The sequence below is a fragment of the Lampetra planeri genome, chromosome 1 (assembly GCF_965212315.1).
Source record: "Lampetra planeri chromosome 1, kcLamPlan1.2.h2, whole genome shotgun sequence".
Taxonomy (NCBI): domain Eukaryota; kingdom Metazoa; phylum Chordata; class Hyperoartia; order Petromyzontiformes; family Petromyzontidae; genus Lampetra; species Lampetra planeri.
In genome coordinates, this window is record NC_136107.1 from 2130353 (window position 1) to 2152240 (window position 21888).

At 44.0% G+C, this 21888-nt stretch overlaps 1 protein-coding gene across 2 annotated transcripts in view; it reads right to left on the reverse strand.

Moving 5' to 3' along the window:
* Positions 1–21888, reverse strand: part of LOC144726318 (prolow-density lipoprotein receptor-related protein 1-like) — a 267656-nt gene that overhangs the window by 176560 nt on the left and 69208 nt on the right. For both annotated transcript variants that reach the window (XM_078605048.1, XM_078604959.1), the window contains exon 2: positions 17633–17755. In XM_078605048.1, coding sequence (XP_078461174.1) covers positions 17633–17735 — 103 coding nt within the window. In that variant the 5' untranslated portion in view covers positions 17736–17755. The remainder of the gene's footprint in view (positions 1–17632; positions 17756–21888) is intronic.

The following is a 21888-nucleotide window of genomic DNA, read 5'->3' on the forward strand; positions in this document are numbered from 1 at the left end:
GCTCTCGCTGGAGTTCAACAAAATCAACTTGAACTCAATCCCCGAGCTCCCATGAGCCTCGGGTGGGGAGGAGGGGGGCGCGGCGAGGGTGACTGCCCAGACAGAGGGCAAAGGTGAGAAGGGCACCAAAAGTACACGAGCAGATAGTTCTCAATGTTTTTAAAACAACATTTACACATCACCGTGTATATATATAATGGGTAACACACATCCACACGAGCCACATGATGGACACGAAAAGAAAGCACAGACAGGATTATTACAAGATTATTGTTCTCAAGCAGCATTAAATACTTATTTTGCCAAGGGCGCTATTTGCAGGGAGGCTAGGCCTGACTTCGCAGAGTTCCACGGACGAGGCTTAATCGATTAAACCAATGCCACCGGGAGCTGACATCAACAGGCATTGTGTAGGGCAGGCGTGCTCGGAGCTATCATGCACGTGGGGATTTTGTTCATGGGCCCCAGCGAAATGGGGGAATTTGTTAAAGCTGTGTCAACACAACGACCATCCAGGTCTCTGTAATCGGGAAACGTGTGTGGGTAGTAAATCCATAGGAATGCCACTGACACCTTGGGCCACTTAAAACCGCATTAAGGCCAGTACAGTACTGACCTTAATGCAGCCTGTAGAAGGCCGCTCTCGTGCATGCAATTGCTTGAGTGTGATTAGTGGAACCGGCTGTGTAGCATTATTGGTTGTTAATTTCCCACAAGCTTCAGCTTAATTACAACAATCACAGTTATTGTGCAGGGAATCGTCCCCCCCTCCCCCACGCAGAATTCCTGCATTGTATAATCTTGAGGAAAAGGACGCAGTGCAGTGGAGTCGAGCAACAGGTGATGGCGTTTGGGAGCAGAGTTCAAGTTCTCGTGTCACAAGGGGTCCCCCCCCCTCCTCTCCCCTCCTACATGCACTCGCTCTGCGATTCTGCACAGGGGCAGGTGTCGGTTAAAGGGACCGCTTCGTGACGCTGTACACTGAGGACCAACCGGTCTCGTATTCACCACATTGCATTGCGGCTCTTGAAATATTGAGTAATTTTTTTTACCGAATTTGATTTAAAAAAAAGGCTTTTCTTGTTATTGATTACCGGCCCCCTGCACGTGCGAGATCAAAACTCCGTAACTTCGTGGTAATGCAGGGGGTCATCACTGACCCCCAAGGTACAGGTCAAACAGGGGTCAACATATATGCGTCGTTTCCCCCAAAGGGTAATCGTTGCTTCTGGAGTGTCCACAATGTGCATGGCACCGATGCGATCGGGCATCTCTCCAGCAATGTTTTGACGAGTGAAGCGGCCGCAATTATATTTCAGGAGTTTTGACATTTACGTCATGGTGTTTATACGCTCTCACCGCATTATGGCCCCAAAAAAATCAACGTATACATTGTACCATGTTGTAAATAAACATTGATAGAGTAAAGCCATTAAGTGGTCACAATCTAAGTTGCAATAGTGGAAATAAATTCGCCCAAGACAATTTTACCAACCGCCGTTCTTGTTGGATTTTTTTTTATGGAATCTTAAAATGTTTCATTGTATTCCCGCAATGATTTTCTATTAAGCACATGTACAACCCCCCTCCCTCCCCCCCATGTAACAGTTGTCTTTATTGTGTGCCTCATCATCCATGATCACGACCGCCTCCGCCACCGTGTTTCCACGCATGGACACAGTGAAATCTCTTTCAGAGCAATCCACCGACAAATACTTCATCAAAAAACCTGCTTAAGATTATTTTTTTTAACTGGTCATTCACAGCAGGTTTATGAGCGCTTTCATTTAATAAAATAGTAATTTGCATTTAGATTAACAATAACCTTCTGAGCTACATACATTTATTTAGTGGCACTGCTAATGGAATCCATGGAATTAGTTATATCCCTGTTCATTAGGTTAAAAGAGTCCATGCCAGTCTAATTTTTCACGAGTCTCCAGAACACAATCATTGACGCCCCACGTCTCTGAGGAATAATGACGTGTGGCATGTACTCAATACATATTTGCCATCCGAGCAGGACACATTTAGCAACGATAACATAACGGCTCGGGTCGCGTCAGTGACGCCTCACCCCAATGCGCTTATTATGAGAGCGAGGCCACGCGTTAGACAATCATTTCGTTTGGACACAGGAATAGCCACCTCGGTCAATGGCAATAAACAGTAAACGGTCAACCGGGCAAGCTTTGATGCATTACCCCTGAGCACACAAGCGACCTCGCTTTGGGTAAAGCGACGAATCGCGCAGTCCTCGCGATATCGCTTCAACGGAGAAAGGAACGCATTACGCAACGGAGCTTGCGGCAGTAGTCAACAGGAGGTGCATACCGACTGCATTCAGGTCAATTAGCAGCGATTCTCGTCAGAGATCTAAATGAAAATTGAAGGTCGCTCTCGACTAATTTCTTTCTTAAACTGGAGCTTGCGATAGTAGACAAACAGGAGGTGGACAAAGATTGTATTCAGGTCAATTAGCAGCGATTCTCGTCAGAGATCTAAATAAAAATTGAAGGTCGCTCTCGACTAATTTCTTTCTTAAACTGGAGCTTGCGATAGTAGACAAACAGGAGGTGGACAAAGATTGTATTCAGGTCAATTAGCAGCGATTCTCGTCAGAGATCTAAATAAAAATTGAAGGTCGCTCTCGACTAATTTCTTTCTTAAACTGGAGCTTGCGATAGTAGACAAACAGGAGGTGGACAAAGATTGTATTCAGGTCAATTAGCAGCGATTCTCGTCAGAGATCTAAATAAAAATTGAAGGTCGCTCTCGACTAATTTCTTTCTTAAACTGGAGCTTGCGATAGTAGACAAACAGGAGGTGGACAAAGATTGTATTCAGGTCAATTAGCAGCGATTCTCGTCAGAGATCTAAATAAAAATTGAAGGTCGCTCTCGACTAATTTCTTTCTTAAACTGGAGCTTGCGATAGTAGACAAACAGGAGGTGGACAAAGATTGTATTCAGGTCAATTAGCAGCGATTCTCGTCAGAGATCTAAATAAAAATTGAAGGTCGCTCTCGACTAATTTCTTTCTTAAACTGGAGCTTGCGATAGTAGACAAACAGGAGGTGGACAAAGATTGTATTCAGGTCAATTAGCAGCGATTCTCGTCAGAGATCTAAATAAAAATTGAAGGTCGCTCTCGACTAATTTCTCTCTTCAACTGGAGCTTGCGGTAGTAGTCAACAGGAGGCAGATAACGACTGCATTCAGGTCAATTAGCAGCGATTCTCATCAGAGATCTAAAAAAATTTGAAGGTCGCTCTCGACTAATTTCTTTCTTAAACTGGAGCTTGCGGCCAAGGCAAGACAACCCAGCAGGACGGCCGGTGTTTCGATGGAGTGCGGTGGTAATTGCCTTCATACAGTCACCATGGTGACAACAAAACTTGTTGAACAAGTGAACACCGGGCCCGGCCCGAGACATCAATCACATCTGCTCTGCTGCTTTCTGTCTCGACATGCGGTTATTTTAAATTACATCGCTTTATTTTGGCAATCATTTATCACGAAGACGTTTTTTTTTGCCGTAAGCAATTTAGGTAAGCCGGTGATGAATAGTTTTGAAGTTCCAGAATTAACGACATCACCACAGAAATCACACGGCGACAATCACATTACTTATTCATGCACGACAGGCAAGGGCTAAGAGCCTTTTCATCGCAACGCGGACAAATATTCTGCATAAATATGTACATCGAACATTACATTCGAGCCAATGCACATCATCCGAAATTATTGAAACAGTAAAAAAAAAAAATCATTTCCAGGGTATGGCTCTAAATATATTTAAAATTATGTAAGTGCCACGTTATATCCAGGCTAAGGCAATCGTTTTTAGATAATGACCAAAGGCAAATTGCGTGGAAACCCGTGCACACGCCTTGCTCTTAAACACGAGCGCCTCTCTCTTCTCCTCACGTCGAATCCAGCGTAAGGCTCAACCCTAGTCAGGGGGCATTAGCACAACATCTCCAGCTAAGTCACCAATCGCGGAAGTCTACAAGCCGGGGATCAAGGAGTCTCTGGTCAAGAGAGCGTTTGGTGGCGCTTATCTCGCCTCTTAATTCAAAAGCTAGAGCGGTGTATGTTCCCATAATGGGGCCAGTATATCCATGAGACAACAGCTGTTGACCTTCCGAATCGTCAAAGTCATTTTTATAAACCCGGTGAGATGATGGGCCAAATAGACCCTTAGCTAGGATTTGGGTGAAGGCCTCTCCATGCTGATATCAGCCTCTTAGGTACTATATTGGCTAGAAGGCTGATAGATTAAAAAAAAATTCTTTACGCGTCAATATGGAATGAAGTTAATGAATTTGAATTATTACTCAAAATACTCCGTTACAGTGCCCAGTGAGTTATCTCATGCTATAAATGAACCTGGAATTTCTACTTCCAATCCAGACATTATTAACATTGCGAATGAACAAAAAAACAAAATAGAGTGGGGGAAAAAAAAGTGCGCTGTGTGGGGATTCAATTCTCGCAAAAGATGGCAATGTTCAGGAGGTGGATGTCAATGTCGAGGCCTGGCAGCCACGATGCGCCTCACGAGAGAGACCCGCGTCGTGTTGCTGCTCTGAAGGAGCCGAGACTACGGCGGATTACTGTGCGGTCCACAGTTTGAGTCGAGTGGCCACAGCCGCACTCTTGTGGCTCGTCTTTAATTTCCAATTCGCGGAAAGGACACGTGCGCATCGGCCTGCTGATGTTCCGATGCTGTTTCTGGTGACACCGCCAGTGTCGTCGAGGAATGATTGTCAAAGCAAGGAGCTGCGATGCTTAGGGTCCCGAACGAGGAGGTGTTTGTTTTCGACATCCGCGAGCAGCGTTCTTCCCGATCTGGGTGAGATTCTAGGATGGTGACATCAACGCGATCCCAGAAGCGGGATCGGGACTTGAGTCTGCAGCGAGGCACAATGTGTAATGTGCGGTGACTAATACCACCCTCATGAAATTATTATTTACAGCGGTATGTGTGAGAGCATTTGGACTTCGTACAATTCACGCAATATACTAAACACTGATAATTAATTCATAAAAGTTTTTTGGGTCAGATAGCGTGAGTAAAATGTGTGTCGTAAATCATCCTCCACCCAACACGACTAATGAATAAAACTGTCACGTGAACAAACGTGGCCTATTTATTAACGCTCCAGCAGTGACAGTGTGCTGAGGCAGGATTACATTTGCACGTTTGTTCATTCTCATGACAACTTTATTCATTCACTGTGTCAGGTGGAGGAGGGTGTACAAAACAACTTATTACTTAAACGCGATGTGACCCAAAAATCAATCGCACTTTTTTTGTCAGAATTAATTTACCTCTCACTGTGGAGATATTCATTCAATGAGCATGCTTGCAATGGGAAGTGTAACATCAGTGGCGCAGACAGCATGCTTTACATGTTTTACTTTGCCAATTAATAACTTCACAAGATACAAAAGCTCTTCGTCCATGTGGACAATGTGACACGCACAAAAATTACATTTTTGGAAATTCAATTCTCTAACTGGGCAGGGGCCAAATTTAAATTCCAAACAATTGCTCACCTATTCTTGGGTAGATAGGTTCAAATACTACGATGTTTCGATCGCAACACAAGCGGTCGTCTTCTTACAGTCAAGATTTAACCGCCTCTACGGGGAGAGCTTCCACACAACTATTAGAACTTTTAACAAACTTCGAGACAAGAAGGCTCATCTGACCGAGTCACTAACATATCTGAAGAGATGCCGCCCATGTCAAACCCCTATAAATAGTTTGCCTTGGAAGCTAACCCCCCTTTTCCTGAAGACGACCGCTTGTGTTGCGATCGAAACGTCGTAGTCTTTGCACCTATCCACGTGACTTTACCGAAAGACCCAAGAATAGGAATTCCTGCAGTCAGGAAAGCTTTAAGTCAAAATTGCTCACCCGTCTGTAACTTTCTTGAGCCCTGGTGCCCTACATATTCATAAGCAAGCTCCAGGTCGGAGTGAAAGTGGACATTTTTTCATTATTTGCTCACTGTTCAAACGTCAAATCGCATGGCAGCATATCCTGTAGTTAAGCGTGACGGGCTGCTTCCGTTACTTCTGTTGCACATCATACCTTAAACATTAGCCGTTTGCTTCGAATAGAGATACAAAGAGTTGGTCGAATGACACCAATGTGCAAACATTTCTCAAGACAGATATGAACACTTCAGCTCTGCAGGCGACGCTCTGGATTACGAGCAACTTGTACGGAAGCCCATGTGGTTTGCGGAGCCAATGCTCTGGGAGGAGGCTGGATGCATGCCTGGGGTTGATTAGAACGATTGGCAATGCAAGGTGCGAAAGAAGTTCAGCGCTACAAACGTGCATGTAACATAAACAACGCCTCCCTGCTCGGGAGAGGGTACCCGCATGAAGGAATTTTCACAATCCCAGGTCAAAGTTACCGTTAATTGTTTTTTTAATAAAAGTTAGAACTTCATGTGCGTGCAGTCAGTTTCGTGTCGATGGAAGTGGTCAAATGCAGATTAATTTGAGGTGCTGAGCAAAGTTTCTCTCGAAGGTGGTTAAGGAGGTTACAGGAACACATCAAAAACGTGCCCAACAGTAAGAGGCAGAAGGCCCACTATTGCAACAGAAGGGTTACAACTGCCAGACAGGCCACCCATCCATACATGTTCTGCAACCGACACACCTTGAATTCCGTAATATATTGGCAAAGTCATGTACACAATACATGGCAGGAATGTGCTTTAGAACGTCCCTGGTTCCCTGAGCCACCATTTTTTTCCTGACAGCCACTGAGCAGGACTTTTTAAGAGCAGGCTTCAATGGCACCCTGCTGCCATTGGATGGCAGAAACCCTACATCACAATCACTTGCAATTTTAAGCATTGGCGAGCTGTCATTACAGCCTTCACTTTATTATCGGAAAGAAATACACGAAAGTGTAGTCAAATGCAATAGGGACATGATTTGGGTAAATCTGTATCGGTGTTAACTTTAGCGTTTGTGTATAAATGATGGATTCAACCTCGAGAAAGTCACGAAACTGTCAAAATTCTGGTCCAGGCATTGTGCCGACTAACACGTCACAACTTCTACGCTGGCCGTAGAGTGAGAGGGCATCAACACCCACAGGATGAATAAGAGAGATTCTATTTCCTCAGTCAGAGTGCCAGCGAGGCATCCTACTCCCCACGGAGCACGAAAGAATATTAATCGCTGCACGATGGGCACACTGCCTCTGTCTGGCTGCCAGTAGCAGTGCTGAATGAGGTCCTTTGTGTCAAAGTGAACCAGCGAGCAGGACGCGAGAACAATGTCGTGACGCCAGGTTTCCTTACCGTAATCGGCAATTACCACCACCTTCCATCGCCACTGTTGTTTTCTCGCTTACTAAACAAATGCGCGTAGCAGCCTGCCGATGATTTCCATGCAAAACAGCAAACTACTGCAACTATAGGTCGACTTCCAAAATCGTCAAACCGTTTAAATTCTAAATACAATATATATAAAAACAAATTTCATTTTATTTTAATCAACAGTGAAGTTTTTCCATGGTTAAGCAACAACCTGCATTTTGAAATTTGAGTATGAATACCAGATTTTCCACTCCCTTCCTTACACAGTATGCACTTCATACATCAATACTTTTCGATCTATTAAGACTTTTTTTTTTAATCTTCACAGTTATCCCGAAGAGAATTGGAACACACACCATATGTTCATTACGTTCGTATTATCATAATGTAGTTATTTATTCCCTCCTCGTTGAGTTATCACCATCTCCGCAAGGGCAGATAAATCATACGGGCAATTTCATATCAGCGTTACTTAAATTAAACACTGACATACGTTACTTGCTGGAGAGAGGTGTTGATGTTTACAGACAAATTCGTCTCGAATGGTTAATGTGGGACCTCGCTTAATGTAGCGATGGCTAACAAGGCGCCTTCAGATTCTCTGGAAAGCGGCACTAAATTTTTACGCGCTGGCGCAGCTCCGACCCCCAGGAGCTATTTCACCAGATCGAGTGGCACCACCGTGGATTTACAGCCAGGGCCTGGCTAACGGCAGAACTGCTGAGTTCTGAGATCACTGCAAACAGCCGATTTGAGACACCAAATACGTAGAGTAAGCTGGCAAGGTGGTGGCGTGTGCCTGGCTTAACAATTTGCAACATTCACTCACAGTGCCATCTGGTTGCAATTATTTAACAAAAATTGTTCAAGCATTTTTGTTTGAACACGATAAACATTTACATTCACGCATCCAAATATGTGAAACATTTGAAATGATAATTTTTTATAGTAAATCCTTTTGAGGGAAAAAATTGGAAACAAAAATATACAATACAATGTATGAAATATGTTTAAAAATAAAAGTTTTTCCGCAGCAACAAAAAGCAATTTGTCTTCCAAAAGTGTTATCTTTTGAAGAGCCTTCAGCTTTGCGATCCAATTTCAATGGGGACGTTGATGTGTGCATTCTATGATGTGGAAATACAATTACATTGCTTCTCATCAGTACGAATATTTTCGTGAAAATATTCGTGAGGGCAAAACAAAACATATATTGTGTGCCATACTCTTATAGAATTGGACACAAAAAAACCGAAGAAGAAAAGACTCAATTTCGAATTTTTTTTTTGTACATAACCATTTGTCATTCTTGAAAAACCATCAATCTAAAAATATGAATTAATGTTTGAATGTTTTCCTTTAAAAACATCTAAAGTATGTGTTTTCCACGCTGTGTATATCTGACTTCTCTTTGAATGCGTTTAACTCTAAATATGTATGATTTGTTGCTATCTTGCTATGTTTAGAACAAAACTGTCCTGAAAGGAACAATTTGATTGCACAATCACTTGCCAAAAGTAATTTGAAGGAAAACAACGAGGCCACTTGCAGACAATGTCCTACCTTTGAAGATTACACATTTTTGTAAAAAAGTATTTTCAGGTCTGAAACAGTTTGTTAAAATTCAAAAAGTCTCTGCCAAAAATGTTGCCATATATTTAACACATTTCTCCTTACTCTTAGGTTTTTTTTTTTCGGTAAAGTCACGTAGGTAAAAAAATAAAAATAAAATAATAATAAATCACGACGTTTCGGAGACTGTATCAAGTGAATGAAGACTTGATAAAGTAAATCTAGCTGTAACGGTCCCCCCTGAAGACGGAGACTTGTGTTGCCTCCGAAACGTCGTGATTATTATTATTTTATTTTATTACTAATTTTTTACCTACGCGACTTTACCGGAAAAAAAAAACTCAGAGTATGAATTCTTGCAGTCACGAAAGCTTCAAATCTAGAATATTTCTCCTTGCTTATCGGGAACGTCTCTGAACAACTGGGAGCTCGTTTGCGAGGGTGGTCGTGTTTGCTTTAGAGAATGAGGCTCTTGAGGGGAGCCTTGGGACCCTAACCATCCGCGAGCAGATGAGACACGCGGCTGAGCACTGCGGGCGAAGGATCCGGGGATGCTTTATGACGCCGCGCGCCACCTCGCACGCAGCCCGAGGCCGGGTTAAGTGGCGTAAACAGCTTCCCTTCAACTGCCGGGAGATTCATAAAAGGATGAGCCCGAAAGCAAATCACATCGGTCCTTAATAATAATAATAATAAAGCTGCTGGAATCAATGTTTAGGAAGCATTTTCCCCAATTACTGCATAAATTTCATGGCTCCTTAATTAACGGGCGTAGTGCTACAAGGCAGTTTTGACACAACGACAACAACAACAAGACGTAGTGTAAAGTCATCAAAAGCATAAATGAGGTGCTTCGATAAATTAATAGACCTTTCATAACTCTGGACCCTACATCAATGCTGCAATTTAATTTGCTCAGCCAGTGTTAGCCGCTGAAACCGTGACGTGTTTCTCGATGCGTTGCTGTTGTCGCAGTTCTGCTGTCATGTACACTGGTGCCGACATTATCGAGGGCGATATTGGCACATAAAATAAAGATTGATTGATAATTTCGTAAAATAATTGCATAACGAACGGGGCATGATCCTTGTATACAAGTGGAATTTTTTGTTACCGATTTCGCCACAGCATAGTAGTCGTAGCACGCATTCAAAGAAAGTGGCTCATCGGCAAAATTGCGCGTTCGAAGAGCCGCGGCAATTGCAATTTATTGAAGAATGAAACTTGGAAGATGATGACTCTTGCATGGATCGTGAGAATATTCTCCAAACGTGTGAAATGTTTGCACGTGGCATAACGGTCTTGTCTGTCTAGAATTTAGATGGTAGAGGTGCATTGTGAATTGATGCTTCCAACCCTGGCCAACATTGCTTGTGACGATTTTGGATGAAGAACCAGAAGGAAATAAGCACGTAAATCATTGGTTGTTTGATTCAATGATCAGTGACGGGTTCGACTTACACAAAGTGGGTGTCTGATAGATGCAAATCATGTCAATGGAGGCCCAGATAGAAAACGGGATCGATATTTGCTGCGTCTAATCGGGAATATTTGTATGCCAATGCAATGTACGTTTGTCTCATTGTAACCAGCCTACCAAAATAATGTACGCTGCCACAATTCACACAGTTGGATACAAGTCAAGCCTCAAGGATTACGCTGGAGACTCACGGCTGTTCACAATATTGAGTGTCTCACAGCCACGGAATGGATTCCCATATTTTCTGTTGCTTACCAGAAAATAATACTCGGCGCTATTTATTGAAGCGCGCGCGCTCGCTGCTGTTGCTGCTGCTGCTTACAAGGTTCAGGTTATGCAAGGGTCATCTCCATATGTTTTTGTCGTGACTCAAGGAATTCGAGATGACAGTGGGAAACCAATCACAACGATCTAAAGCTATCATTGGTATTATTACCTACGACGGAGGGATGTTCACTAAGTGGTGCACGTTAGCCTATTGCTGCCACACAAACTCATTTCGTAACCACATTTTCTCCAAAAGTAGACGTACTCGATCCTGCGTGACAGATAATGTTTCTGTGCCGCGGTTTCTTGGGTTTCCCTCTCAGTTTCTTAGGGTTCTGTCTCAGTTTCTTGGGGTTTTCCAGGTAAGGGTATCACTGATTTGAACCATTTTGGGTTGACATGTATGCCAGTCGTCACCCTATTGGAGCTCTATACATACATGAATTGCGCTCTCAGAAGACAAAAAGCAAACAACTGCACGTGGCTCTGATAACGTACAAGCTCGTAGGGGTGTCGCCATTGTTGATTGCTTGACACTTGGGACAGAAAAGCCCATTGTACGTAAGCACAACGATACGGTCTGTGTCACGCTGTGAATTTTAGAAAACCCGCACTGACAAATTACAGAATCATTATTAATAATAATAATGACATTTATACATCGCTTGTCATCAGGGATCTCCAAGCGCTGTACATGACACAGCAGCAGTAGACACTCAGCATAGAAATATTATAAATACATTTTAAGAATAATTTACTAAATGAATTAAAAGTTGAATAAGCTGAAACGTGTACGTATGTTTTAAGGCACATTTTTTTGAATGTCCACAGACTCAGAGATCCCTGATATCTTGTGGAAGAGCGTTCCATAGCCTGGGGGCTGCACGGGAAAAATATCGGTCACCCATAGACCGACACCTCGAGCTGGGAATGCAGAGAGAAGATCTCTGCATCATGCCCAGATCTTAGGGACCTTGAGGGGACGCACGGGTGCAGCATGTCAATGATCTAGGCTGGGGCAGGATGGTTCACTGCTTTGTAAGTTAACAATAGGATGCTAAACTGTAATCTATGTGAAACTGGAAGCCAGTGCAGGGAGGCCAAAACGGGTGCAATGTGATGTGAAGAAGGTGTTCCGGTTAACACCACAGCAGCCGCATTCTGAACATGCTGCAAATTGTTTAGCACCTTCTTCGCACCGCCAGGGAGTAGTAAGACATTACCATGGTCTATGCGAGATGAGATGAAGGCATGGACCAGCTTTTCAGCATCTGAGGCAGAGAGAAGGAGTCGGATACGGGAGATATTCCGAAGATGGAAAATTTTAGTTTTCGTGATATTTTTAATATGAGCCTTGAAGGACAATGTGGGGTCACTAAATACCCCTAGATGTGTTACTTCTTGTGCCAAACTGATTATAAACATGACCGTCAATCGTAATGTTGAAAGGTGCAGCTTTATAAAGTTGATGGGGTGACCCAATGAGCATCACCTCCGTTTTAACACCGTTCAATTGGAGGACGTTTTGTTGCAACCACCTTTTGATGGAAGCCAGCCCCAAAGTAAGCATGGAGGCAGACGGGGGGGGGGGGGGGTATCAGACTCCGTATGCAAGTAAATTTGAGTGTCGTACGCATAGCAATGGACTTCAGGTCGATATTTTGGAGCAAATGACCCAGTGGGACGATCTAAATACAAAAGAGAACAGGGCCAAGAACTGAATCCTGAGGAACCCCAAATGAAACAGGGTTGGGAGCAGATTTAAAATCTCCCATGGATACGAACTGTTCCCGATTAGCTAGATAAGATCTGAACCAACGGAGAGCAGTTCCTGAAACCCTCGTGATGCTTTACAAGCGATCAGTCAAGCGGTCACCATTGATGGTTTCAAAGGCTTGAACTCAGATCCAGAAAAGCGAGAATACTGGACGAGAAAGAGTCAGCAGCGATCAAAAGGTCGTTCACCACTTTAACCAGAGCTGTCTCAGTGCTGTGTCCGGCCCTGAACTCAGACTGGAATGGATCCAGCAAGCCATTAGAATGCAGATGGTGGTTCAACTGCAAGGCAACCAAGCGACCTTGGATAGGAAGGGTAGATTGGAGATTGGGCGATAATAATTTGGAACTTCTGAATCAAGGCCAGTCTTTTTCAGGACAGGGGTAACAGCTGCAAGTTTGATGGTGGAAGGGACAATACCGGAGCTGAGAGATTGATTTTAAATGTTGGTTAGAAATTGGCAGAGTAAATGGAAATTTTCTTGAATTCATTTGGTAGGGAAGGGATAGAGTGAACAAAACGTGGGTCACGACTGAGCCACCAAAGCAGAAATGGTTGATGGCGCAACCCGGACAATTCTGATAATGGAGTCCCCAGGAATGGCGGGGACATTTTTGTAATAGGGGCAGGGAAAGGAGATGAGGTAAGTAAGAGTCTCTTTACTTATTGTGTGTGAATTCATATAAACACACAGTATCTAGTTTAACACGTAGGCTTTCGCGACCAATATTATTCATAATCAACGTTTTTGGGTTAGATCGCGTTATTTATAAATGTGTCGTAACCCTCCACCACCCGACACGGCCAATCAGTAAAAAAGTGTCACGTTGACAAAAGATAAATAGTTCACTACTTTAGCCCACCGGTGTGTTGAAGCGTGAAACCACAACAAAAATTGTAAATGTTGTGGTTTCACGCTTCAACACACCGGTGGGCTAATGCAGTGAACTATTTGTCTTTTGTCAACGTGACACTTTTTTACTGATTGGCCGTGTCGGGTGGTGGAGGGTTACGACACATTAATAAATAACGCGATCTAAACCCAAAAACATTGATTATGAACACAGTATCTACACAGTACCTATGCAATGTACCGTATAATAATCATCCAGATCAAGTTATAAATGGTGCAGCTCTCGTCTCAAAGGGCCCGCCTCTAGCCAGTGGTGGTAATTCCACATTACCATGGTGGAGATCAGTTTCCATCATATGACCACTTTTAACTCCCAAAAACCCTCACATTATTGGCCTCGATGGAGTAACCATGAACCAGGATTTTAACTCGCAAGCACTCTAACCACATAAAGTACGGAATATCCCAAATATTACACCCACATAAGACACTGCTCCGTTATAGTAACATTTTGGCTACTTAATTTGGGCTACCATGCATTACTTTTTTGACCATTAGAAACTTGATTTCACATGCTCGATAAAAAAAAAATGCTTGGGTTACATCGCGTAAATGTGTCGTAAACCCACCTCCACCCGACGAATTCAATTAGAGTAAGCTTTACCACGTGAACAGAACGGGCAAATGTATTACTACTTCAGCACCACCTGTGTGTTGGAGAGCAATCCCACAACATGTACAACTAAGTGACATTTTTTTTGCTGGTGATTACAATCAGCATCATCAGGCATTTGCCCAAAATGTGAAGGTGTCCTTCAAGACACATTGGCAGTGACGAGATCTAACCCATTAACGTTATCATGCATTTATATTGGTTTTAAAATTACGTTTTAGAATTAATGTATCATGTTCTAATATGACAAAGCATATCCAGCACTTCTGAAATATATACAATAGTTGCATCCCTTTGCTCAAAGCATTTGCTGCAGATACAATTGGAGACAACATTCGTGTGCTGTGTCGAAACACATTTTTGTGAAAGCAGTGTGCAACATGACACTGTCAAAACGCATCGCTTGGACAAACTCAATTGTAAGGAGTGCAGTTTGATAAAAATGCTTTGGCTACTTTAGTACGCTTGATATTTTTTTTTTATATACAAAACCTTTCAGTGATTTTAGTTTCCGAGTGCATGTGTACCGATATCACTTTATCTTGTTGCTGATAAGTGGCGGTCAATAGGCCACCGCGCAAATGAGCCAATATCCCCTCCAACGCAAGAACATCCACACTACCCACTCTGGCATTCCATCGTGCTGCTTAGCATGCGTCGCACAGTTACTCACGCCCTAACGTGAATAACCGCAGTGACAATTACCGAGCGAAATAAACAAAATGCGCCGCCGTTTAAATTCCAAATTACGGCCACCGCCCTCTGGGTGGAACTCCTCCAAGAGAGGCGGAGTGTGGGGATCGAGAAGACCGGGCTCAACCTGCCACCCGTCTGGGCCGCAGCGAGACACCGCGTGCTCAGCGGAGCAGCAAAACACAAATTGGTTTTGTGTGATGAATTATGAGTGAATGACAAAGACAAAGACCCCCCGTGTAGCCTTCAACAGACTATTGGGGGTACGTGCCGTTGGAGAGCACCTACGAAGGTTGGAACGGCACACGAGGTGGACGAGGGGGGGGGGGGCAGCACCAGACACGGCCACCTTTGTCTCCCCAGTGGTGATGCTTACACATTGCACCAGGTACTCATTTACAGGCTGGGTCGACCTTGGGGAGGCCCAGGACAGGTTGATGAATTCTCCGCTGTTATTTGTCATGAGCCAGAATCAAACTCGGGCTGCCGGATTCCGTTGCGCTAACCGGAACGCTACCACTCCCCCTGAACGACACACAAATTAACTTGAAATTTTTGAGCAAAGTGGCAAACACTCCGTGACAGCTATAAATGGCAATTCAGGAAGTAATTAATTTTTTGAAGGTATGAATCAAGCAAACATTAGCAGGTATTCTGCCAATGCTGTTTATTGTATTGAATGTCAAAATATTATGCAGACATTCACCCCCCCCCCCCCCTAAGATGTTCATGTTAACCCATGTGCCGCATGTACTGGAGAATTTACAATAATGCAACTAATTTTCTGTTATATAAAAAGTTGAAATATTGAAATACTACACATTCTTTAAACAGACGTATGGCGTTGTACAAATTCACTTACGACTGAATGTTTGATTTACTTCGTTCGTCCTTCTGACCAATATGTAAATTAAAGTAAAAATGTACCTGAGCTGTCTTATGCAACCGGGCATGGATACAAAGTACACAACATCAGGCAAGCGGGGCAGACGCTTCGTCTGACGACAGTGCTCACTATTGCTCAGCACGTTCGGCAATCGAGACTGTGTGTCACGGGCAAATGAGGCTCCCTCTGGGGAGACAAAAGGTCACCTGCACATACAAGGGCACATCAGTGTGCAGAGTCGCCCTGGGGTAGAGTGGGCAGCGAGTGGCGTGCAAAGCGCCGAGTGAACGTTATCACAGCGCGCGTGTGTGTCCGTGCGCGCGCAAGATGCGTAACCCGGCTTGGACATGACTGGAAACAGAGTGGCAGTCACGTTCTGCCTTTCGCCTCTGAGTTCAAGCGCTGCTCGAGTTGAAGTGATATTGTATGATGTGCAGCGTTGGTCACAATCTGTGACATTCTAATCCCACGGGTGTCTTAACTATGAATGTTGGTACAGTCTGCTTCACAGTGGAGTGAATGTCACATATACCAATGACGTTATGCGCAAATTACATGATAGGAAACATACAGAGAAATCGCCACTCCCGGCTGCAAAACACTTTGGCAGGATTCTCCTGAAACATAGTCATGAGACTCGGTCGGTGAGACTCTCCGGGGTAAACAAGCTTAATAATACGATCTGTTATTGATGCCGCAGCGTTGGAAGTTTCCTGTTCATTGTTGCACGTGGTTTAGTTTCTATGCGATGGAGCGATCGTGTGGTTCCGTGGCCCGAGAAGTGTTAAGACATTGCCGTTTGGTAAACGTGTCAAACATGTTCACCCACCGTTGCGTACGAATTTGCATTTTTATAGTCTTGGAAAATGAGGAAGCTGCCAAAAGAAAAAGCGAAGTTTGCTCAATCAAATGTTTAAAAGGGTAAATAGGGAAAATGGAATCAAAGTATGAAGGGGGGAATACACGTTCAGCAATGCATATTCTGTATAAATAAAATATGCTATTTAAAAATTTGTATCTCTTGAAGAAGGAATAATGAGATGACTTCTGGATGGCATGCATTTTCAAAGGCTAAGGAAACAATTAGGCATTGCCAGAGGGAGAAGGCTGTGTTTTTTTTGGTAAAGCCAATGGTACTGTAGTCATTATGACTGAGAAACAGGACCCAGCAACACAGCAGCATTGCTGCGGTCTGTGCCCAGACAGTTGTCACGTGACATATCATCATCATCATTATTATTATTATTTATTGTTATGCTTGTTTACTGAACCTCGAGACTCGTTTTCAGGAGGGGCCCTTCTGGATCAACGATCGCCATGCGTTTCCAAATCACCTAATGCTTCAGCACACACAACAGCCTACTCGTTTCGAACGTCAACGGAACCACTGCTTTTGTAGCAGAATGCGGATTTTGTAAGTAAAAACTATAATGGAAATAAAGTAATTATTTTATTGTGTTTTATTTTTATTATTTTATTATTTCCATTCTACGTGACTTTGCCGAAAGAACCAAGAAGATGAATCCCTGCAGTCACGAAAGCTTCAAATCGAAAAATAAAAACTATAAACTAAACTATTTTTATTTTACCAGCGAAGGCCCGCTGAGTTATATAACTCTTTTTTTCTGACGCAACCTAGCCACAAATGATAGCCCAACGAAGTGGTTTATCACGTGGAAATGTATAGCCCTCAACGCATATTCATTCTAAATATGGAGGGAAAAACCGGAGGAACCGGAGAAAAATCCACGCGACCACCACGGAGAAAGAGACACAGACTCCACATATACAGCAGCAGGCGTCAGTGTCGGGCTGAAGCCCACAACATCCTGTATACTAGGCGAGGTAGTTAACATCTCCTAGCAACCGTGATCATGATGATGATGAGGGAGACACACAAACTCCAAAAATGCAGCATGTGTCAGGGTTGGGATCGAACCCACGACCTCCTGCATACCAGGCGAGGGACGTAACATCTCGCCACCGTGGACTCATTAACCGAGGCGGCTTGCCGAAATTGAACCACGAAAGCTCCGTAACGAGCGACGAGCGCGGCGCCGCGTCTCCAGCCACTCACAGACATCGGCGGATTCATCCGATCCATCGGGGCAGTCGTCGTCGCCATCGCACTTCCACCCCAGGGAGATGCACGTCCGCCCGTTTTTGCACGTGAACTGCATGGGACTGCAGGTTTTCGAGGCTGAAGAACAAAACACCGAAAGCGTGAAATACAATCAGAACCCATCCTATCAGTGACATCTTTATAGCACCTGCATGACACCAAGGATGTTATTGACCAATGTTTCCAATTTTTGGTTAAGTTGATTCGATGTGTTACACGGATGGCCGCGTTTAGCGAGATGCCTGGCTAAACGCAAGGGATGTCCCGTGGTGCCGTGAGCATAGCAACAGCAAGACAAAGACAAAAACGTCAATATTTCAGAGAACGAAATAAATGGCCCCGAAACACATCGAGTACAAAAATGGGCTATGAACGGTAAACAGATCCCTATTTGAATAGAAAGGTGATGATCTGCAAAACAAATGCTGCTCAATTAATACGACTGTAAAACGCCAGCGGAGTGACAGGTTCCAAATATGATTTTGTTTGTCCGCGCGGACAGAGTGGACCTTTGCTTATATTTGCTTTGACCCATGCAGCTCCTTGGCAATACGCAATTAATTTGCGTACAATCATTCCTTCAAGGCCGTGTTTGGTGTCATTTTCACACGTACAGTGTTGTACATATGCACAACCCACACTACTGATACTTCTGCTGTTATGGAGTGACTCATGCTGCCAGCTATGGCTGCAAAGTTTGGTCGTACATGTTACATGTATATCGTTTATTGTTACATTTGAATCACAGTTCCTATGATCACTGTTACATTGTTTTTATGGCTTTATTTTGGTGATTTCGAAAACGTTTTGGTTTAGCCATATGTGTTTGTTGTAGTACAGAGTTAGACTGATAACTTTAATTAAAATTGTCTTATGGTTGTTATTGTTTGACTTGCATCCCACTGGGATTTTTGCACACAGCGTTGATATACGATGCTTTTTCTGGAAGACTTTGCTGTTTTTTCCTGAATTTTTCTGTTTGCACGTAGTCACTTTAAGATGTTTCTTGTTCATGTTTTTTGTTTGTTGCGGTTGCACCCGATTCAAGAGCCGAATGGCTCACAGGGCTATACCTAATTATTGAACTGAACACTAGCACATCAAACAATTCGCAGGAAATGAAAATGACTGAAGAAATTCAAACCCAAATGGACTAAGTGGACTGGCAATGGTGAGACACACGAGAAAAAAACCTGTGAAAATCCTGTGATGGATCATTTGATTACGGACACAGACAATTAGTTAAGGTAGAGTGTGTGTGCATTCCAGAGTTACTGTGGCAGTACCACGGTGAAAATGACAGCAGCCGATATGCAATGCACAATTATGACACCTTTAAGTAAAGTCCCGGCTAGCATTATGCAAACTCCACAATATAGCATGTGTATTCATGGCTTGATTGCAACGAGGATGACGCTGCCACAGACACAATTACAGCAATTCAATATAGCTAGGTATGGCCTTAGATGTTCAGGAAATAACCAACTCGTTTCCTACCAGGAAGAGTGAGAGGCTCACAGTCGGAAGGTTGTGGAGAACACATCCCAGTTTGGGGGGGTATGGTGGGGGGGGGTTGGGTTGACTCGGCCCATTACCCCTCTGAGGGCAATAAAATGGGCACCAATTTGTGGGGAGGTCAAGGTTCACCCCCCCGCCCGCCCGCCAATGGAATGTGAAATTACCCTCGCCACTGTCTCGGGGCTGTGAACGGGAGATGATAAGAAACGCATCAACGCTCGCTTAATAATAAACAAAACAATCGCTCAATTTGCAAAGCGCCTTTCATCGAGGATCTCAAAGCGCCGTACGAGATACAGCGGCAAATTAAAGTAACTCGTGAAACAACAACATCATCTATTTAGTTCAATAAGTGGAAGAAGCGTAGAGACGCTATGAAGATGTGTTTATAAATAGCCACAAACTAAACACAAGCTTTCCAGAGTATGGGGGAGCCACGCGGAAAAATGCTCAGTCGCCCATTGACCGAATCCTCAACCTAGGATCATAGAGAAGATGTACATGCCCAGATCCTAGAGGCATTTAGGGGACATGTGGGTGCCTCTGGAGTAGGCTGAGAGAAGGTGGTCCAGAGTGGTTTGAGCTAGTGAAAGGATTTTGAATTGAAGCATTTGAAATTGCAAAATCCAGTTACGCATACAAGCCAGGAAGAAATAACAGGAACTTGACGAATGTTCAACACATTAATGTCCTAATGAGGACTTCGTCTATGTTGCCATGGCTCCGTCACATGCCTACAAATTGTCATCATTCGTTGTATTACTTAGACCCCCGAGGACTCTGCAACGCCACGTATCTTCCACCTCGACAACCAGATACGCAATTATACCAAGAAAGAAAATGTCTTCATCGTAATTTTGCACACGGACGTTCATTTAATGATAGGGAAATGCATCTGTAAAAAAAAAAAATGATATTGTGACGTGACGAGAGCATGCAATTACGTTGTGCCTCCGAGGGCAGAAAAAGGAAGTATATATGTATATCGCAAGGGAAGCACTAAATACTAAACGCTGAATACAATTCAGGCGTGGCGATGCACAGCTGAAATCCAGCACTGTGGGGACAAAGATCTCGGCTCTCACAGATGTCAGCCACACGCATCAACGCCACCAACGTGCCGATCAGCCACGTGGTCGCGAGGAGGAGGACGAGGAGGAGATAGTGCGGCAAGCAGGTTCCTGGATTATCTGTATGAATTCAGAGTGAAATTCAGCTTCTACGTTTGGACTTACTCTCCAGGCACTCTTCATCTCCCTCCCACTCAGTAGGAACCAGCTAACTATCCCGACGTTGCACTTTTCCAAATAAAATTATTGAGTCCCAATGAGACTGGGGAAATGAGATATTACATTATTATTATACGCAGACCTAGCAGATACCACTCTCCTGCCCCAGCCACCTACAATTCACCTAGCTTCTGCAAAAAGCCTGCTCATCTGCAAGAGGCAGATCTCAAAGTGACCGAGTCAAAGTTATGTACGGTGCGAAAGAAGTTCAACGTACATGCAATACATACAAAAATAAGATATATTCTGCTTAACGTGTTGGTGATAGTTACAGTGCAAGTGCCTCGAGTGTAAATATTGGCAGAGAAACCAATCTGTGTATTAAGTTTGCAGGGGTACACGTTACAAATGGATGTGGGATTAAGTGGCCTTCGACTCATGGAAGTATAACTCATTCTTTTTTCAACAGTCTCTACTCTACTTAACCAATGGTACGTGTTGCAGACCAGCACTCATAAATTAAGGTGGAGAGGAGAAATCAATGGCCCTAGACACGTTGGGGATGATGATTTCTATCACGTTACCGAAGAAAAATCCAGCCGGGTGGTGCTGTGGTTCCTGAAATGTTCACAATCACAAGGTTGTGGGCTCTCGTCTTGGTCAAGGGTCAACCCGGCACCATAATTTCTGCACGATCAACAAAATTGCCAATACGCCATGGCGGGGGGAAAATACTTAATTATTGTCCAATTTGAAAGAAAGACCTCTGCCATGGGATGTGTGATTTTTTCCCTTCTGATTCAGGGCTGTGAACAGAGATAAGTGCTGGACCCAGTGCCTGTTCGAACAGAGAGACACCGTGGAGTTTGAATGAAGGAAGAGGACATGTTTATCAATCAATCAATCAATATCGGGTCGCTTTTCCGAACCGAATCGGGTTGCGGGGACAGCGACTCCACCAAGGCCCTTCCTCCATCCTGCCCTGTCTTCTGCCAGGGGCATCAACTGTGGCTCAATGATCCGTGGTCTCCCCTCGGCCAGGCACACCACCCCGGTCTTTCCAGCACGATCGCGAGCGGCCTCTGGGTCTTTTGCCTAGATGACGTCCTTTGAACCTCTCCCGGGGAGGAGTCTTTCTTTCAGCATCCTGAGCAGATGATTAGTCCACTGTAGCTGGCTGCACGCTCAGTAGTGACGACTGGGTGTCGAGTCTCTGGTGGATAACCATGCTTCACACCCGATCCCAGAGAGAGAGAGAAAGCCCTGCCACCCTGCGCAATAAGCCCATTTCTGTCGCTTGCACCCTTGAGCGTGTCCTTTCCGTCAGGATCCAGGTTTCGTGGCCGTTGCATCGGTACGAATATGACATGTTTATCAAAAAGTAATTTCACATCTTCATTGAAATGCAGATTTCAATGGGCCTTTGAGTTTTATGCAGATCTCGGTCTGGTTGCAACTCAAATT